Here is a 19,782-nt window from a genome sequence, read left to right as displayed (position 1 = left end):
CTGACACAGAGGTGTCTGAAATTCCTGGTCCCTTTCAGGTGACGAGTGCAACTGTACAGATGGTCCGAAATCTTTTCTTACTTTTCGGTTTTTGTTTTAAAGAATTTATTTATTTATTTGAGAGAGAGAGAGAGAGAACAAGTAGGCAGAGAGGCAGGCAGAGGGAGAGGGAGAAGCAAGCTCCCCGCTGAGCAGGGAGCCCGATGTGGGGCTCAATCCCAGGACCCTGGGATCATGACCTGAGCCGAAGGCAGCGGCTTAACCGACTGAGCCACCCAGGTGCCCCTCGGTTTTTGTTTTATTTTGTTTGTAGACACAGCAGTTATAGGCCGTTCAGACAGGTATTAAAACATGTTCGGTTTCTGAGCCTATCTACTTGGCTGTTCTGTAAATAAGAAATGGGCATAGAAACCGTTAGAAGGTGTCACCTCTAATCGATTGATAAACAGTTACTGGATAACCCACTGTGTCTTCCCATTCCTCCCCTCTGTCCTTCCTTAGCTTCCAGAGTCAGCTTCCTGTAAAGCCCGGTGGCGTTGGTGGATGGTTCTTGGCCAGAACCTGTTTTCCTTCAGTTCTCAGGCATCCAGCTGGTGTAAGGCATCCCCTGGTGTAAGGCATTGCCAGGAGGGGGTGCAGAGCTAGAAAACCTAGAGTTTTGGGGTTGGATGGAGGAGCGTTCCTGGGATGGCTTAGAAGCACCCAGAAGCATAAAATCCACATGGCTGTCTTCTTTCCTCCCCTTCTCCCGCCTCCCAGGTCTGTGTATGAAGATCTTGTGGCCAAAGGAGTCATTGTACCTGCTCAGGAGGTGCCTCCTCCAACCGTGCCAATGGACTACTCCTGGGCCAGGGTAGGTGCTGCATATGCCTCTAAGTGTGGGTGAGGCAGACTGGGGGGCTGACGCGGTGGGTTTTGAGTTGACTTGGCTTGAATTCCTGGAAACCAGGCCTGCCCTACTAGTTGGGGCAACCCTGTAAATCACTGCTCTGGCCTCCAAACCCTGCCCTCGAGGGCAGCTCTACTCCAAGGGCATCAGAGGAACCTTGATGATGATTCTTGGCTTCCAGCCCCTCCTTGTGTGCTGGAGCTTGTGAGCTAGCCCCTTTCCGACCAACGGGAAAAACAGATTCAGGGTCGCAAGAGGGCAAAGGGCAGCATGTATCTCCCACAACCACGTGGTCTCGCCTGGCAGTGGGGGCTGAAGACAGACAGTGTCCCCTAGAGTAGTTTGCACTTGCTCGACGGGGCTTCACGGTGAAGCAGAGTCCTCTCTGCCTGCTTGTCTGAGCGGCAGAGATGAAAAGCTGATGTTCTTAAGACACGAGAACTCTCTGAAATCAGTTTTTAAAAGACCACTAGAAAAATGGGTAGGAAATGGCCTTTCAACATGAAAAAGTAAATGCTCACACTCAATCATTATTTATTTATTTTTAAAGATTTTATTTATTTATTAGAACATGGGGGGAGGGGCAGAGGGAGAAGCAGGCTCCCTGCTGAGCAGGGAGCCCAATATGGGGCTCGATCCCAGGACCCTGGGATCACGACCTGAGCCGAAGGCAGACGCTCAGCCAACTGAGCCACCCAGGCGCCCCTCAGCCTCACTCATTATAAAAAGGAGCCAAAGGAAAAGCTGTGATACCAATTTTCCCCTTTTGGGTCAACAAAGAAAAAATTCTTCAATAATATGTTGGGTCTCTGTGGGTGTGAGGAGACTGGTGCGTTTGTCCGTCCATTGGTGGTGGGAGTGGAACCGAGCACAACCTTCCTGAATGGCAGTTGGGGAATATCAGATTTAAAAGTGTTTGCCCCTGGGGCGCCTGGGTGGCTCAGTTAGTTAAGCGTCTGCCTTCGGCTCAGGTCATGATCCCAGGGTCCTGGGATTGAGTCCCACATGGGGCTCCCTGCTCAGCAGGGAGTCTGCTTCTCCCTCTCCCTCTGCTGCTCCCCCTGCTCGTGCGCTTGTGCGCATGCTCTCTCTCTCGCTAATTAAAAAAAAATTCAAAAACTTAAAAAATAAAAAAGTGGTCACCCCTGGGGCACTTGGCTGGTTCAGTTGGGGGAGCATGTGACTCCTGATCTCGGGGTCGTGAGTTCAAGCCCCAGGTTGGGTGTAGAGATTACTACTAAAAAAAAGAAAAAAAAGAGCACTCACACCTGATGGCATATTAATCCCGTATCTAGAAAGCTACTTCAGGGAAATGCTTATGCATTCACACAAATGTGTTGAAGATTTTTTCCAGTTAATGGTTATCAGTGGAAGAATGGCTCAATTGTATAGCAGTTAAAAGGAATGAACTAGATCTATGTATGTGCTGACATTTATGGAGTTCAAGTTCATTGAGTAAATAGGGTATTATGGGACAGTATATCATGATTATGAAAAAATGTATGTACAAAAAACAGTGTTGTGTATTCTCCATGTGTCTTTATATATAAATAAAAGTGGAGAACCAGATAGACGTCCATTAAACTGACAAACATTAAGGCAGAAAGGCATTTTTAAATTAAAATCGATAGGGCTCTTCTCCCCAGTGGTTAGTGCTGAGATTGCAGAGTGTGTGCTCCGGGCTCAGAACACACATTTATTATTTAAAAATTCCAAAAAAAAAATTTTTTTTAATCTTAAAATTGATAGGGGATAATTGGAGAAATGGGCCTAGGCAGAGTTGGCAATGTTGCCCCCATTTTGCCCCAACTCTGGAAGCTAGGAGTTCAACCCAGTCCCTTTTCCTGGGTGAAGGACATCTTGAGGGGATCCCCTATTTCCACAGCCACGTGCCTCCTTACATTTTGGTGGGGGGTTGGCAGCTGAATGTGGGGTGTTAGAAAAATTTCCCTTTAGATTCGTTCTTGCATTTCTTAGCCAGGTGACCTTGGGCTGGTTTCTGAGCTTCGTTCCCTCTCCTTAGGACACATTTGTGGGGCGAAAACGAACCTGTGGATGGGAACTGTGGGTGCCGTGGGCTTGGCATTCCTATTTTCTACAACAAAAACCAGATAATAAAAGGGCTTTTGTACTTCTTTCTTGGGATGAGTTGGTCTGAGTGTAGGGTACTTGGCAGTCAGAATTTAAGACCTACCTGAGACACTGGTTCTGTGGTCACATCGTGCTGCTCCCCTCTCCCCCCGACTCTGCTCAGGAGCTGGGCTTGATCCGCAAACCTGCCTCATTCATGACCAGCATCTGTGATGAGCGAGGACAGGAGCTCATCTACGCGGGCATGCCCATCACCGAGGTCTTCAAGGAGGAGATGGGTATTGGCGGGGTCCTTGGCCTCCTGTGGTTCCAGAGAAGGTGAGGTGTGCAGGGCAAAAGATGGCAGGACCCCACCATCTGTGGCTCAGAGTTTAGGGTTTTCCCCTGACCAGGGAGTGGAGGTGGGCAGTCTTGGGGAATATGTCCAGGATCAATCTTTATGGCCACAGATCAATTGCAAGGTCAGAGGAAAGAGATACCGGCTGTTCCTAGGTCTTCCAAGGACAGAAAAGCCAGTCTCGACTAAGAAGTAGAAAGCAATGACCTCATCAGGGATCTTGGATCAGTCCCTGTCCTTGGTGCTCTTAAGGAAAGGAGACAGAGTAAATGTAGGCCTCTTGAGAGAAAGGTCTGGATGGGTCTGGTAGCTCAAAGAGTGCAGGCCTGGCAGAGTTGCTAAACAGGCATGAAGTCCCTTGTACCGGGTCCTCTCTCTTATCAGCCTGAGTGTTAGAAAAAAATTGGTTTCTCTGCAACTCCCAAACTTAGCCCTCCCCTGGGCCTGACAGTGGGGCAAGGGGGCCAGTGAGTACTTGATTCACAGAGCCCTGGTTTGGGGTGGCACTGGGCAGAAGGCCAGGTCAAAGTCTTGGTTTGTGTCATGCCCTGAGCTGCAGAGATGGATCTTGGTCCTGCTTTAGGCCCTTCCTGGGAGGAGTTCACAGGTTGTAACACCTAAGCGGGTTTCCCTGTCTGCTCTTGCATCCCCATGTCTCCAGACTTTGTTCTTAATCATTAGTTGGGGCATTGGACCCTGCAGAAGACCTGGGGCCTCCTACACGGGGAAGGGGACAGGAGTCTCACTTCTTCCTCTGACACATAGAGGGAAGCCACAAATAGAGGTTACACTCTCTTGCAGTAATTCACGCTGAAAGCCATTGCCTAAAGAAGAGATTTTCAAACCTGGCAGCTAACCCTGTTTTAAAAAGCAGTATTTGCGGGGCAACTGGGTGGCTCGGTTGGTTAAGACACTGCCTTCAGCTCAGGTCATGATCCCGGGGTCCTGAGATCGAGCCTGGCATTGGGCTCCCTGTTCAGTGGAGAGTCTGCTTCTCCCTCTCCCTCTGCCCCTCCCCCCTACTTGTGCTTGCATTCTCTCTCAGATGAATAAATTTTTAAAAATCTTTAAAAGCAGTATTTGCTATTGGGAGGTTTTGCCCTGGGATTGCTTGATACAGTATTAGACACGGGTTGTGAAGTTGCTACCCTTCTTGAATGTGAGTGACTTAGTGAGGGAGGATGGGAGCAAGTAGGAGCTTGGCTCTTCAGGTCAGCGGAGCTCCTGTCTAGCTGCTCGCCTCTGTCTGACCTTCCTCTTAGTGCCCCTTTCCTCCCCCTCTAGGTTGCCCAAGTATGCCTGCCAGTTCATCGAGATGTGTCTGATGGTGACCGCGGATCACGGGCCAGCTGTGTCTGGGGCTCACAACACCATCATCTGTGCTCGGGCTGGGAAGGACCTGGTTTCCAGCCTCACCTCGGGGCTGCTCACTATTGTGAGTACTGGCATCCTGGGAGGGGAGAACTGCAGGGGATAAATGGCTTTGGCGACATGCGCTTGGCTGCCACGGGGTCCTAGAAGGGGCCTTGGAGTGTAAAACCCCGTGACAGGGCAATTCGGGGCATACCAAATTGGTCTGCGAAGCTGAAGGAGGCTCTTCCAGCTCAGGGCAACATGGGCTTGCTTGTCCCACAGGGGGACCGGTTTGGGGGTGCCCTGGATGCCGCTGCCAAGATGTTCAGCAAAGCCTTTGACAGTGGTATTATCCCCATGGAGTTTGTGAACAAGATGAAGAAGGAAGGAAAGCTGATCATGGGCATCGGTCACCGAGTGAAATCGGTAAGTTGTGGCTCTCCTTAAGGACCGATCTGCAGGTGGATGGTGACGAGACAGCATTGTTCTAGTTGGGAACCTAGGCTCCTGACTCTTAACTGGCAAAGCTTTGGCTGTGTTGACAGATGTCAAAGATAAGGCAGCTATTTTTCCATTATAATACAGAATGCCCTTAAACTGCATTAGAATCAGGGACCGTGTTCGTTCTGAGGAACATTCCATCCAGGCTTTGCAGCCACAGTGACCTCCTCCCTTAGTGAAGAGACACGCTAGGTCAGTATAGACTCCAGAAAGGGAGGAACCAAAAAGCCTGAGTGTGGCAGCACAGATGTGACATTCTCTCCGAAAGAGGCCCTGTGCTGTGGGCTGGAGCAGCGCTGTCTGCCCGAGAGCCGATAGGCAGTGGCTGAGGTCACTGTAGTATTGGAGTTCGCTGGTGCCTGAACTACCTCCCTGCCCCACTGACCCATTATGCTTAGCGTGGGTCTCTTAACAGATGGTGCAACCCCATGCATGGCAGGTCCAGGGCTTTCCTTAAAATTTCAGGGGTGCTCTGCTGCCCCACACCAATAAGTGCTTGCCAGTTTAGAAATGAAGAATTCTGTCGAACTTTGTTACAGCTTGATGAGGCTGCTGAACTAGTGGGCAGCATGGTTAGAGGCCAGAACCTAAGACTTTTGGTTGGAGAGTAGGTGAGCCCTGGCCCCTTGCTGCTTAAACCGAGGCCTGTGGCCTGTGGCAAACGCAGTTAACATCTCCGGGTCTCAGTTCCTTGTTGGTGACATAAAAGACTTCAGAAACCTTAAGCCTCACAGCAGTGTCATCGTCTGTGCTGCACGGAATCAGACATGTGGATCAGGTCCCTGAAACACACCTCCCAGATATGGTGCATTCCGTCTGTGGCAGGAGTGCAAACATGTCTCTTAATACCTGTGTTAGGGTAGGTTCCTCTGTAACTTTGGGTCACTTTCTAGATAAACAACCCAGACATGCGAGTGCAGATCCTCAAAGATTACGTCAAACAGCACTTCCCCGCCACCCCTCTGCTTGACTATGCGCTGGAAGTCGAGAAGATTACCACCTCGAAGGTAAAAGAGAAAATGTCCCTAATTCCCAAATCATAGCTTGTGGGTGCATTACTTGGGGAAAACAAGAGCCAGCCTACATTTTGATGATGCAGCCAAAATCAAACCTGGTTTTCTGGGAAATTCTATTTCTGTCGCACTGCTAAGTTCAACAGATACATACCACGTGTCAATTAGGTGCTGGGTCCTCTGCTAGACATTGGGAATTGAACTGACACTTCCTTTCCTAACCAGCTGGGATGTTTTGGTGGGAGGTTTGTAAATTGTGGTCAGAATTTGTAGTTAGGTTAGTAGTAGTAATTGTGGAAAATTACAAAGAAAAAATGAGAAATAATAAGTGCTTTTAATTTTTTGCCTTCCCAGAAACCAAATCTTATCCTGAATGTAGACGGTTTCATCGGAGTTGCATTTGTAGACATGCTTAGAAACTGTGGGTCCTTTACCCGGTGAGCTGTGCGGCCGTTTTCTTTTTAACAATTATTGATGCTTGTTGTTTCCTTCCAGTTCTAAAAGCAGTGCATGCTCATTACAGAGGATTTAGAAAATATGGAGAGGTATAAAGAAAACAAAAATTATCTCTACTCTTAACCACCCAGAGCACCCTTTCTCTACTTTGAAACCAAAGAGAGCTAGCTTCTCATTCTAGGGCAGAAGTTGTACTGTCTGTGGGGAGGAGGGCAGTCACATGAGCTGTTTTAAAACCACAGGTTGATTATGTGTTGCAGGGAGGAAGCTGATGAATATATTGACATTGGAGCCCTCAATGGCATCTTTGTGTTGGGAAGAAGTATGGGCTTCATTGGTGAGTTGGTAGTTGTTGTTGTTATTAAGAATTCAGTTTGGGGTCGCCTGGGTGGCTCAGTGGGTTAAGTGTCTGCCTTTGGCTCAGGTCATGGTCCCAGGGTCCTGGGATCCAGCCGCATCAGGTCCCCTGCTCAGCGGGGAGCCTGCTTCTCCCTCTGCCCCTCCCCACCACTCTTGCTTGCACTCTCTCTCTCTCTCTCTCTCTCTCTCTCTCGCTCACTCGCTCACTCAAATAAATAAAATCTTAAAAAAAAAAAAAAAAAGAATTCAGTTTGGTTTCCCCCGATGGTTCAGCTCTAACACTTACCTGTGTGGCAAGTTTCTACGTGTCACGTTATCTTCATCATTGTTCCTAATTCTTCCTTTCTTACTTTAACGTCCCCCTTTATCTTTGTTCCTTTGTTCTTGGAAATGACTGACTGCTAGCCCAGGAAAACAGAATGAAATCTAACAGTTGCCTTTTACCCAGGCTGCCATACACTTATGCAGTGGATCTGGATTTACTTCCTCATTTTTTTTGTATTAGAAAGATTTCTCCTCCTTATCCTCTCCCCCTCACCAGACTTTTAACAGACTCACCAGCTCTTAATAAAAAGATGCCTTTGCTCCATATTTCAGGACACTATCTCGATCAGAAGAGGCTGAAGCAGGGGCTGTATCGTCACCCGTGGGATGATATTTCGTATGTTCTTCCGGAACACATGACCATGTAATGAGCCAGGAACCCTGTTGCAGTAAAGTGAAGACAAGAACCCCTCCCCTGGGAAACAAACAGCGTGCAGACAGCTGGTACGGGAGCTTGCTCTAGGATGGGCCTGGAATGTAAACAGCCACTGGTGTCCAGGCACCGAAGACAGCCACGGGCTAACACTGTTCAGTACACACAAAGAAGCTTAGTATTTTTTTTATAAGCATAGAAATAAAAAGCAAGCCAATAAATTGTGACATTTGCTCTGCTACCCGCTGTATTTATTATATGGAAGCATCTAAGCACTGTAAGGATAGTGTTTTTCCGCATTGTAGGGTGTTACGATGTTGCTTTCTTTTTTCCATTAGTTAAAAAAAATTTTTTTTTTCCCCTTGGAGTAAGGGAATGAAACTTTTAAGATCTCAAGACACTATCAATTAGAAGCATCCCTAATGTCTTATTTTTCCACTTTCCCGTTCTTCCTTGTATAACCCGAAGGCATTGTGTTAATCTGATTTTTAAAGATCTTTTTATGTGTTATGTGTTAAGGGTTTGTTTGGTATCTCACTGAAATGTTGTGCGTTGCAGACCAAACTCTGCTTATATCAGGGGGATGGGACCATTGCATCCTTAGCCATTGTCACAAAATCCGTGGCGTGGTAATTTAAAATGTAAAGTTGTAACATACATATGTTTAAAACAGAAATGCAAAGCAAAAAGCTGTGAAATGTCTCGTGTTTTCGTTCTCTGTATTTATGCAACTGATTTATCAGTCTGTTACAGAAGTGTGGGTTCAAGGACTCGTCTCCAGCCAGTTTGCATCTGTAATCCACCAAGATTCTGGCAGCTGCCACCTCAGTCTCTTCTCTGTATTATCAGTTTGGTTTCAATAAACTATCCAGTAATAATGAAGACACACTACTGTCTCATGTCCTCCATATCCTTTCCTCTGTATTCCTTTGAATGTATATATACTTACGGTTTTACTACATGTCATTTTTTTAAATGTTCATCTGCCTCTTCATACACACACACAGAAAGAACTAACCAAAACACTAGCTTCAAAGAAAACCCCCTAAGGGGGGTCCTGGCTGGTTCAGTTAGTGGAGCATACAACTCCATCTCAGGGTTATGAGTTTGAGCCCCATCTTGGTTGTAGAGATTACTAAAAAATCAACTAAAAAAAATGGTGAACAAATAAAATTTAAAAACAAAACAAAAACCCTATCTTCTCCAAATCTGTACCTCTCCCTTTCTCAGTGAAGAACCAAAGCTCTACCCAAAGAGAGTCATCCTTTCTTCCACTTCTCTCTGGTTGCCACTTCCTATGGATTTATCCTTTCATTATCCCTCCGATCCATCCATATCTGGCCTAACTAGTACACCTAGTGCCACTTTTTCATTATTTCTAGAGCCACCAGTGCTATTTTAAAACACGAATCTAACTAAGCCACTCCCTTGCTTAAACCCGCAAAGTGGCTTCTATTGATCTTTTTAACAAGTATGTATGGAACAATAACTGCGGATCAAGCACTACGTAAAACACAAGAATCTCGTTTAATCCTCACAGCGATCTCCCAACATAGACACGATCCCATTTTTAGAAGATAAATACTAAGTAACCTGCTCACCCTCATCTGCTTAGCTCGGTCTCGGTCTCAAACCTTTTCTCTTTTTTAATGTTTACTCCAAATTCATTTTAAATTTTAGGTAAAAGTCCACTGTTGCCACCCGAGACACTAACAATGGCTTGATGGTCCAGGTTGGCTTTTGTTGCACAAAATGACCACGAAGAGCATGCTACTCTAAGGGGAAGGAGACAAGCCACTCTCCCACCGAGACTTGGGTGGGATGTCTGGGGAAGCAGCACCTTCGAGCCCTCTCCAAGGTAGGACGGCTCCGGGTGGGCGCGTGCGCGCGTGCGCACACCAGCGGCGCCCGGCTCCGCCCCGCGCCCACTATTTATTCCCAGAATCCCTCTGTGTCGCACCAGAACGGCTGGATCGTTCCGAGACTGCGGAGGTCGGGCGCGGCGGCGTCAAGATGGCGGCGGCGGCGGTGGCTGCGGCGGCAGCGGCAGCCGCGGCCGCATCTCTTCAGGTGCTAGAGATGGAGAGCATGGAGACGGCCGCCGCCGGCTCGGCAGGGCTGGCCGCCGAAGTCCGAGGCAGCGGCACGGTGGACTTCGGGTCTGGGCCCGGCATATCTGCAATGGAGGCGAGCGGGGGCGATCCGGGCCCGGAGGCCGAGGATTTCGAGTGCAGCTCTCACTGCTCGGAGCTGTCTTGGAGGCAGAACGAGCAGCGGCGCCAGGGCCTCTTCTGCGACATTACCTTGTGCTTCGGCGGCGCGGGAGGCCGCGAGTTCCGGGCCCACCGCTCGGTGCTGGCCGCCGCCACCGAGTACTTCACGCCCCTACTCTCGGGCCAGTTCTCGGAGTCTCGCTCGGGCCGAGTGGAGATGCGCAAGTGGAGCTCCGAGCCCGGGCCCGAGCCCGACACGGTGGAAGCCGTTATCGAATACATGTACACCGGGCGCATCCGCGTCAGCACGGGCAGCGTGCACGAGGTGCTGGAGTTGGCCGACAGGTAGGCGGGATGCGGAGGGCCGCGCGCGGGGCTGTGGGGATGCTCGCCCACCGAGGGCCTCATCCAGGGAGGGGGAGGCGGGGAGGCAGGGAGGCGGTGCGACCCCGAGGAAGTGCATTTGTTTGATACTTATTGAGCGCCTGCTGTGTGCTGTGGGGCACCACTGCTCCGGGTACTGAGGATGCAGCCGACCAGTCTGACGAGGGCGCCCTGCTCTTAGGGAGCTCAGATTCCAGGTGGAGGGACAAAGGCAATGAAAAAGAAAGTCTGCGTGTAATCAATGCTGTGTTGACATTTAAAAAGGATGAAAGGATAGTGATTGGGTAGAGGAAAGACCTTTCTGAGGAGGTGACGTTTAAACCGACCTCCAAACGGCAAGAAAGACCTACCGTGCAAAGATGGGCAATGAACATTCCAGGCAGATAGCGCAAAGGCCTTCTGGCAGGACCCAGTTTGGCTTAAAGAACTAAAAGAAATATCCAGTGGAGCTGGATCTCGTAGGTGAAGGGTGTGTGAAATGCATTGAAATAAGGAGTTTGATTTTTTTTTTACTGTGCGATGGCAAGCTGGGTGAAGAAATCTCCTGATTTAAATATTTTAAAAGCCGATTCTGCTACTGTGAGAAATGGACTGTAAGGGGTAGGAATGGATGCTTCAGAGAATGGTTAGGAGGCAGGCGAATGCCATTTTTAGAGATGTGGAGGAGTCTGTTTTGGCAGTATTGTGTTACAGGTACATTATTTTAACAAATACCTATTGAGTGCCTGTGATGCATCAGATCAGACACCGGGTTCTCAGGTGCTGGGAATTCAGTGGTGAACAAAACAGATAAAAGTCCCTTTCCTTGTTGCACTTACCTTGGTAGATGGATAATAAATAAGTAAAATAGGTAGCATGTCAGATGATTGTTATAGCTTTGATGAAAAATACAGCATGGTAAGGACATATAGGAAGTGCTGGTGGAGAGGAACTGTGTCTTTTAATTGGGTACATAGAGAATACCTAATGAAGAAGACATTTTGCAAAGAACCTAAGGAGATGAGGTAAAGAGTATTTCAGGTAGGGAACACAGGTGGAAAGGCCGTGAGGTGGAGCTTATCTGGATGTTAGAGAATAGCAGGATGCCAGTGTGGCTGGATCAAATGGATGCAGGTGGAGAGGGTGGGAGAGGCCCCTCAGGGTGGTGATGGGGATGGATCTAGTTTCCATGGAGCTTGGATTCCAAAGGCCTTGCAGCCTGTGGAAGGAGCTCTTACTCTGAATGAGTATGAGATGGGAAGGTTTTGGGGGCAAAGGAATGATGCAATCTGATTTGAAGAATTTTGCTTTAGGAGCAGAGGAACAATGCAGTCTGATTTGAAGAATCTGCTGTGTTGAAAACAGGATGGGGCTTCTGGGCAGAGCAGAGAGATTAGGAGGTTGGAATGGTGGTAGAGGCTTGGATCGAAGAAAAGTAAAGGTGATTAGCGCTTCAATTCTAGATATGTTTTGAAGGTAGAGGAGACGAATTTGCTGGTGGGTTTGATGTAGAGTATAAGGGAAAAGACTGCTAGTTTTTTGATCCGAGCAATTGGAAAGATAGGGTTATTTATTTATTAAGATGTGGAAGAATGTAGGAAAGCAAGTTTGGGAGGAAGATCAGGAGTTTGGTTTTGGTCCAGGGAATGTCTGAGGAGGCAGTTGGATATAAGAACATTGGGAGCTAGAGATTGGGAGGAATATGGCATATAGATGGTAATTAAAGCCATGGGACTGGATGAAATTACTTAGGAAGAGAGTATAGACAGAGAAGGGGCAGGATTGAGCCCTGGGGTTCCAAAATGTTAAGGAACCAGCAGAGGAGATGGGTCTCACAGGGTGTAGAGGAGGGAGTAGCCTAATCACGTCAACTCCGTCAACCGTAATAGATTGTTGGATTTGGCAGTAATAGAGGTCCTTGATGGCATTAACAAGAGCCATTTAAATTTTTCCTATAAAGAGGGTCAGAATAATGATACACATGGAAATGTTTGGGAAGAGTCAGGGGAGGTCTTTTCCCCCCCTCTAAGATGGGAGATGAGCTTGTTTGTGTGCTTGAAAAAAAAAAAATCAGTGGAGGAGGAAATTGATGTTACAAAAGTAGGGGAATAATTGCAGGAGCAAAGTCCTTAAAACCAAGAAGGGGATAGAATCCATATTTAAAATGGAAAAGTTGGACAGGGAAGGCAGAGTATAGGATAGAGCTGCAAGCAGATTGGGCGATGGGGAGATGGAGTTTCTGCCTGATTTCTGTTTTCTCAAAGCCCAAGGTTGGGTCATTCATTAGAGGGTGAGAAAGGATGGGGGCAGGTACAGATCTGAGAGAGGGATGTTTGTAGAATGAAAATGGGTAGAGAAGGGTCATTGCAATCACTCAAGCTATGTTTGTGTCTGTCGTGGGGCTTATTTTTCAAATTTGCCCCTGCTTTATAGGGGAATCGGAGGTGATGAGAGAACACCCCAGGCAATTTACTTAAAACTTTTAACTTCTCTCCATCTGTCAGCTGCTTTAGCAGCTGCCTGGTGTTAGACACTGTTCTAAGTGCCTTGCAACCATCACATCTAATCTTACCCATCAGCTCTGAGGCAGCGTCCCTCTCCCTACCACCCATATACTGTCTGTTGATCATACCTTCCTTCCAGGGTACTTATAAGGAAATAATAGGAAGTGTCCAGCACACTGCCCAGCACACGGCAAATGCCTAGTGTATGAGAGCTGTTGTTTTCATAGAGCAGTGTTTCCAAACACCCTATCCAAGGGAATATGAGTCAGTGAGTTTAGGTGGGCAGACAACTTCTGGTCAGCTACATGCCAAACCACTTTCATATGTTTGTTATTGTTGTTTGAGTTTGCCTTGCCACCCCTGCTTTAATGAGAACCCAACTCAGGCTGCACCCGCCCAGCACCATCTCCTGCCCCCATCATCTGCCGCCCAAGGAGAAAACTGGTGAAGAGGCGATTAAAACCTCTGACACGAGGCTTCCACTGCTGTTCCTTCTGATATTTGAGCAGACATAGCCTCCCAGGAGCCACAGTTCTTGTAGCATCTAGTCAAGGCTTAATAAAGTCTCTTCCCTGAGATCCTGCCTCATTGAAGAAAAGGCTGGTGGTTGACAGAGGATTAGGACAGGAATGGCATAGACAAATTGGGATTGGGATTTGCCTTTGCCAATAAAAATAAAGTGTGGGACTATTGTATTTTACTTTTTATTTTAAGTTTTTTATTTTAATTCCAGTATAGTTAACATACAGTGTTATATTAGTTTCAAGTGTACTACAAAGTAATTCAACAATTCTGTACATTACCCAGTGCTCACCATGATAAGTGCACTCCCCAATCCCCATCACCCATTTCAACCTCCCCCTCCCCTTTGGTAGCCATCAGTTCTCTATAGGTAATAGTCTGTTTCTTGGTTTGTCTCTCTTTTTTTCCTTTGCATGTTTGTTTTGTTTATTAAATTCCACATATGAGTGAGATCATATGTATTTGTCTTTGACTCTTGTACTTTATTAAAGGATATATTTCAGGAAACCTTACATTATGAAGAGCTCTCCATTGTGTGTGTGTTGTATGTATCATGGATAACTATATATAAACTATATAATACAAATAATTTAAAATATATCCTATATAAAGGTGACTTTATGCTTTTAAATATACTTTTCAGCATAATCCTTTTTAATTTGGGGGGATTTTCCTTTTTTCAGATGTTAGGCATAAAGTGAGATGAAGCTTACTATTTTAATTTGTATAAGTCAGATGTTCTTAAAATGCAACCACAAAAAATATGCACATTTGAAAATTTCTTTTTCTTGATTTTAGGTTCCTTTTAATTCGTTTAAAAGAATTTTGTGGAGAATTTCTCAAGAAAAAACTTCATCTCTCTAATTGTGTGGCCATTCATAGCTTAGCTCACATGTATACCTTGAGCCAACTTGCTCTGAAAGCTGCCGATATGATACGGAGAAATTTCCACAAAGTAATTCAGGATGAAGAATTTTATACCTTACCTTTCCATCTCATTCGAGACTGGTTGTCGGACTTGGAAATTACGGTGGATTCCGAAGAGGTTCTCTTTGAAACAGTTTTGAAGTGGGTTCAGAGAAATGCTGAAGAGAGAGAAAGATACTTTGAAGAACTTTTTAAATTGCTCAGATTGTCCCAGATGAAACCTACTTACCTTACTCGGCATGTCAAACCAGAGAGGCTGGTGGCCAATAATGAAGTTTGCGTCAAGTTAGTGGCCGATGCAGTAGAGAGGCATGCTCTGAGGGCTGAAAACATACAGTCTGGCACCTTCCAGCATCCCGCCTCTCATGTCTCCTTATTACCTCGCTATGGGCAAAACATGGACGTGATCATGGTTATTGGAGGCGTGTCAGAAGGAGGGGATTATTTAAGTGAATGTGTGGGATATTTTGTCGATGAGGACAGATGGGTAAACCTGCCCCATATTCATAATCACCTTGATGGACATGCTGTTGCAGTAACAGAGTCCTATGTGTATGTTGCTGGATCAATGGAACCAGGGTTTGCTAAAACTGTGGAAAGATACAACCCAAATTTGAATACGTGGGAACATGTTTGTAGTCTGATGACAAGGAAGCATTCTTTTGGGTTAACAGAAGTCAAAGGGAAGCTCTACAGCATTGGAGGACATGGCAACTTTAGTCCTGGCTTCAAAGATGTGACTGTTTATAATCCTGAGCTTGATAAATGGCACAACTTGGAATCGGCACCAAAGATTCTTCGAGATGTCAAAGCGCTAGCCATTGAAGACCGGTTTGTGTACATTGCTGCCCGCACTCCTGTGGACCGGGACACGGAAGACGGATTAAAGGCTGTAATTACTTGCTATGATACGGAGACTCGACAGTGGCAAGATGTGGAATCTTTGCCACTTATTGACAATTACTGCTTTTTCCAAATGTCTGTGGTCAATTCAAACTTTTATCAGACAGCATCATGCTGTCCTAAGAGTTATTCTTTAGAAAATGAAGAGGCAGTAAGAAAAATTGCCAGCCAAGTTTCCGACGAGATCCTTGAAAGTTTACCTCCAGAAGTCCTAAGCATCGAAGGAGCAGCCATCTGCTATTACAAAGATGATGTTTTCATTATTGGAGGCTGGAAAAACAGTGACGATATTGACAAACAGTATCGGAAAGAAGCCTACCGGTATTGTGCTGAAAGAAAGCGGTGGATGCTTCTTCCCCCCATGCCACAGCCGCGTTGTAGAGCCACTGCTTGCCATGTGAGAATCCCATACCGGTACTTGCATGGCACCCAGAGATATCCTATGCCTCAAAACTTAATGTGGCAGAAGGACCGGATCAGACAGATGCAAGAAATACATCGGCACGCCCTAAACATGCGACGAGTGCCGAGCTCTCAGATTGAATGCTAGGTTCTCTGATAGGTGCAGCTTCAAACAGTTGTACCTGTTTCGTGAGGCTGAGGATACCCAGACTGTTACTTGAAAAAGTATGTCGATAACTTATTTTCTACCTAAACTGATTATTGCCCCATATAAAGGAAATAGAGTTAAAAAAACTGAAGAATGGGAAACTCGATTTACTATGTGGTTACTTTTGTTGGTTTGTAGTCTTTTTATGTCTTTGGTTTGTGTGGATGTGCTAGCTAAATGAGATCTTATTAATGACAAGTGGAAAACCCAGGGATAGTCACTTGGCTGTTTTTCCGCCAACAAGTTAAAACTCCTTTGTCTTAGGGACTTACTGTTTTGAACATGCTTTAAGCAACAGTTTATTTGCACATATACTTTGATATTCCTTTTGATTTTCTCCTGAATGGCTGGTTTTGAAAAGGGCAGAATTTATGGATTGAGCCCTCATCTGCAGGAGGTATGTGCAATAGTGAGACTGAGATTTGAAGGGAAAAGCACAATATTTCAGCGAGATGATTTCAGAATATTTGCATTGATATTTTGTTGTATGTGCTTATCTAGAACTTCTGTTTTGCTTCTCTCTAGAAGAGATGACTGATGAGAAATTTGTGATTGGCTCATTGATTTTTGAATATTTTTCATTTCTTCACCAACTGTTAGAAACTTGGAGCCATCGTTCTGAGATGATGGTGGTTGACAAGAGTATTGATCTTTGGCTGATTGATTTAATATAGAGGAAGGTATATATGCGAAATTTGTTTCTCTAAGAAGAAAAGTATTGTTAGGGTAGACTGAGCAATCAAAGGCATTAAAATATTTAAACACTTTTTTCAGGAGTTGCAGGCTTACTTGAGGATAAATTACTGAGTGTGTAAATAATGCCTATGACAATCGACACTCAATGCCTTCAATTTTAAATTTTGCTCTGATATATATTGTATAGAATCCTCATTCCTTTCTAAAAGAAACTTTTTCCAAAATGGGAAGGAAGTGACAATTTCGAGAAATGTTGCTAAAGAGAAGCCTTATTGTTTCTCAGCCCTGGTTGTTCTACTATTTTATCCAGTTGCCCTAGGCTTTTATTGGAACTTTGAGCCTAGAATACCAAATTTAGGTACACAATTATGGCTCTTAAAAATGTATTGCTTTAGTTACCTTTTATTTATTTTATGCATTCTTCTGATTCTCTAACACACTCCCAAACTTTATACGAATTAGCACTCAGCTTAGAGGACTCCTGCCCTAATGGCTTGCAGAAGGGGTCCATTTTATGTTTCTTGTTTCTTTCAGAATGTCTGTCTCCTTAGACATTCCAGAATATTGTTCTAGAAGTTGAATTCCAAGTGCAGTGATTATTTTTTTCCCTAGTCCATTATAATTAACCTCCTTATTGTATCAAACATCAAAAGAGAAAAAGCACAACTAGAAATTTTGGCTCTCAATTTGCTGCAAGACTATTAATATTTAGCCCTTGGACTCTATACCAAGAACTTCCCTGAAATTTCTAAATTAGTATCCCTGCCTAGGACAAAGTTTGTCAATAAATGTGTTGGAAATCTGCTTTAAAACCATTTCATTTAGATTGGGGTGGGGGTAGTAAACTTCAAGTCTTGTTTCTGTATGAGGACATATTATCCTGTGCCATCTCTACTGTTTTATCAATTTCCATTTGTAGTTATTTTGAAAAAAGCCATTTCTGAGAAGTGCTAATTCTGAGTTGAGGTCTATGCAAGTGAGACAGAAAAGCTCATTGAGTGATGTTCTCCTCTCTGATAGACTATGCTAGCTAGCAAACTTCCTTTTCTTGGTGGTGGTGAAATAATTTAGTAGCTCACTACAATGGCAGTTTCTCTCTAGAAGGTGTGATGTAAGGTTTTGGGATCTTAGCGTTGTCTTCTGAGACAGTTGTTACCAAGTTATTTGGGGGGTGGTCTTTTTTCACGTATGTGACAAGTTCTAACTCCTCTAAGATTTAGGTATAATCTGGTTTTGAAAACTTGATTGAAACTGTTGTTTTTTTTAACTCAGCAGGCAACCTAGGCCATGGCTGAAAAGAAGGGGTAAGTCCTTCCTTGCATGATGTGTGCAGGTTTTCCTGACGACTGAATTTCTAATTTTCATATTTGAATTCACACATGCGTGACTTCACATCAATAACTTGTGTTTCTGAAATATCCTAACTAACTTGTTAATAAGGAAGGAAACCAGATTTGCTTAAATCTGTTCAAGGCTGACATTCTGAAATCTAAACTGGAAATAACTTCCAGAGTATTTAGAAAGGTTCTGACTATGTTAACCAGCCTAAAATGGCTCTTTGGGAAAGAAATTTCCGTTTTGATGAAAACTTAGAAAGAGTGTGTTTGGTAATTTAAGCAGTTAAAAATATAGCTTTAAAAAGGACAGCTTAACATATATTCAAGCAGACCTTTTGTTCTTGTTGTTGCTTTTGTTTTTGTTTTGTGGAAGGAAAAGAGAGGAATTGATTATACCAAAAAATAATACCTATACATAATTTTGAGTGCTATTTATATCTTAGAATGGATATCCTTTAACTACACCTACCCCACCATGGCTTTAAAAAAACAAACCTGTGGTATCTATTGAGAATGTCAGTCATGAGCTTAGTGTTTAAGTAATACATTTCACTTGCAGTTGTTTGCATGATTAGTCTTGTATATCTTGATATCCAACTTTGCTTTTGCTGTGCCAATTCAAAGATATTTTACTAAGGAAAAAATCTCAATTCATTGATACCAGTTTTGTTTTGATCACTTAGTTTTATATAGTATTGTTGGGACCAAAAACTTTTAAAACACTAATATATATAAAAACACAGGTTTGAAGCTGGAAAGGTAGTGTTTATCAAAGATTTGTGTGCTTTTGTTTTTTAAACTCTTCAGGTCTCTGGTAAGGCAGTTTCTAGGGCACACTTTTTTCTTTGTTTCTTGACTAGTGTAGCATGTGGTATGTTTAAATACTTCATTCTCTGCTTCATAATCCTAATAAGACTATTCTATAGGTAGACAAGTAAGCTAAATTGTATGTTTTAGTTACTTGGCCTAATCAAGCATAACTAAAGGGACTTTTTTTATACTTTCGTCAAATGAAGCTTAAATAAAGAGGGTATGTTGGCCACACTTCCTGTCTTTTGAAAGTTCACAGAATTGTGAAGCAAGTTCCCTGCCTCCACTAGAAAAATAGGGTATTTATAGGTTGCCATTTAACTGTAGAATATTTGAGAAACAGTTCAGTCTCTCCTTTAATTGTCAAACATTTTGGCACGGTCCATCACTCCAGTTTGTTGCTTTCTTGAGAATAGTCCATTTTTGTTGCTGTTATAATGCCTACATAACGTGTTCTGGTCCTTGGAAACAAAACAGCTCATAGTTGAGTGAGTAGTACAGTAACAATAACATAATATAGTAGTCATCTTGCTTCAAGGAATTTAATTAGACAGCCAAATAACGGCTTTGTTGATTACCTTGGTAGGGCTTTTGTCTTACTCTCTGAGCATCATTACGAATGTCTGACATTGAAGCACATACAGTAGAGCACTTGTTAACTTAATCCTCCTGCATAATGCACTTGTGAAAAATTAAGCTTGTTAGATGTTTGAAGATTATGATCTATGTGCTAGGGCTCATTGAGTTATTTGTAAAATACATATTTAGTTCAAGTTGATACACGGTGGGTTTTTTGGGCTATCAGTATCCAAGCCCCTACTCTACTGAAAGTATAATCTTGGCTCTCTCCCTTTAAGTCAGAGGAGATGTAGAATTTAGGATGCTTTGAGACATTACATTGTAAAATAGCTTGTTTTATGTTCCTAAAGCTATCTTGTTCTGTGTTGAAGCTATTAATTGTCTCAATGTAAGTTTTAAATAAACATATTTCTTTAGAGCTGGTTTGTACTGTGTGATTTTTCTTTATTAATGATGCACTGTTGGTATAAATGCTTTCTTCCTTCCCTCTTACTCCCTTATTCATCCAACCCTTGGCTCCCTTAAGTTGAACATTTTCCAGTACTCTTGCAAGTTTAAACACTGCATTTATTTAAAAAAAGAAGTAATTCTTATTGCTTAGACTCTTTATTAGCTAAATGA

At 44.3% G+C, this 19,782-nt stretch overlaps 2 protein-coding genes across 4 annotated transcripts in view; both read left to right on the top strand.

The window, feature by feature from the left end:
• Positions 1-8,585, top strand: part of ACLY (ATP citrate lyase) — a 41,754-nt gene extending 33,169 nt beyond the window's left edge. For both annotated transcript variants that reach the window (XM_036069148.2, XM_036069147.2), the window contains 8 exons: positions 760-853; positions 3,144-3,298; positions 4,602-4,752; positions 4,953-5,096; positions 6,065-6,178; positions 6,539-6,621; positions 6,901-6,977; positions 7,598-8,585. In XM_036069148.2, coding sequence (XP_035925041.1) covers positions 760-853; positions 3,144-3,298; positions 4,602-4,752; positions 4,953-5,096; positions 6,065-6,178; positions 6,539-6,621; positions 6,901-6,977; positions 7,598-7,692 — 913 coding nt within the window. In that variant the 3' untranslated portion in view covers positions 7,693-8,585. The remainder of the gene's footprint in view (positions 1-759; positions 854-3,143; positions 3,299-4,601; positions 4,753-4,952; positions 5,097-6,064; positions 6,179-6,538; positions 6,622-6,900; positions 6,978-7,597) is intronic.
• A 1,049-nt stretch (positions 8,586-9,634) lies between these two features.
• Positions 9,635-19,579, top strand: KLHL11 (kelch like family member 11). 2 transcript variants are annotated; one of them, XR_004909875.2, is made up of 3 exons: positions 9,635-10,255; positions 14,098-15,756; positions 17,708-19,579. XR_004909875.2 is itself a non-coding variant. In XM_036069145.2 (2 exons), the coding sequence occupies exons 1-2, from the start codon at positions 9,711-9,713 to the stop codon at positions 15,677-15,679; spliced, it is 2,127 nt and encodes a 708-aa protein (XP_035925038.1). In that variant the 5' UTR covers positions 9,635-9,710; the 3' UTR covers positions 15,680-19,579. The 2 variants fall into 2 exon arrangements, 1 of the variants encoding a protein (XP_035925038.1); XM_036069145.2 differs by having other exon boundaries at positions 14,098-19,579.
• The last annotated feature ends 203 nt before the right edge of the window (positions 19,580-19,782 follow it).

This window comes from Halichoerus grypus, chromosome 2 (genome assembly GCF_964656455.1).
Source record: "Halichoerus grypus chromosome 2, mHalGry1.hap1.1, whole genome shotgun sequence".
Taxonomy (NCBI): domain Eukaryota; kingdom Metazoa; phylum Chordata; class Mammalia; order Carnivora; family Phocidae; genus Halichoerus; species Halichoerus grypus.
The sequence above is the reverse complement of the archived record's forward strand: the minus strand, read 5'-3'. Positions and strand labels throughout refer to the sequence as shown.

Coding starts and splice junctions, on each gene's coding strand:
- KLHL11 (XM_036069145.2), top strand. CDS start 9,711: ATGGCGGCGGCGGCGGTGGCTGCGGCGGCAGCGGCAGCCGCGGCCGCA. Junction 10,256..14,097: donor GTGCTGGAGTTGGCCGACAG/GTAGGCGGGATG, acceptor TCTTGATTTTAG/GTTCCTTTTAATTCGTTTAA.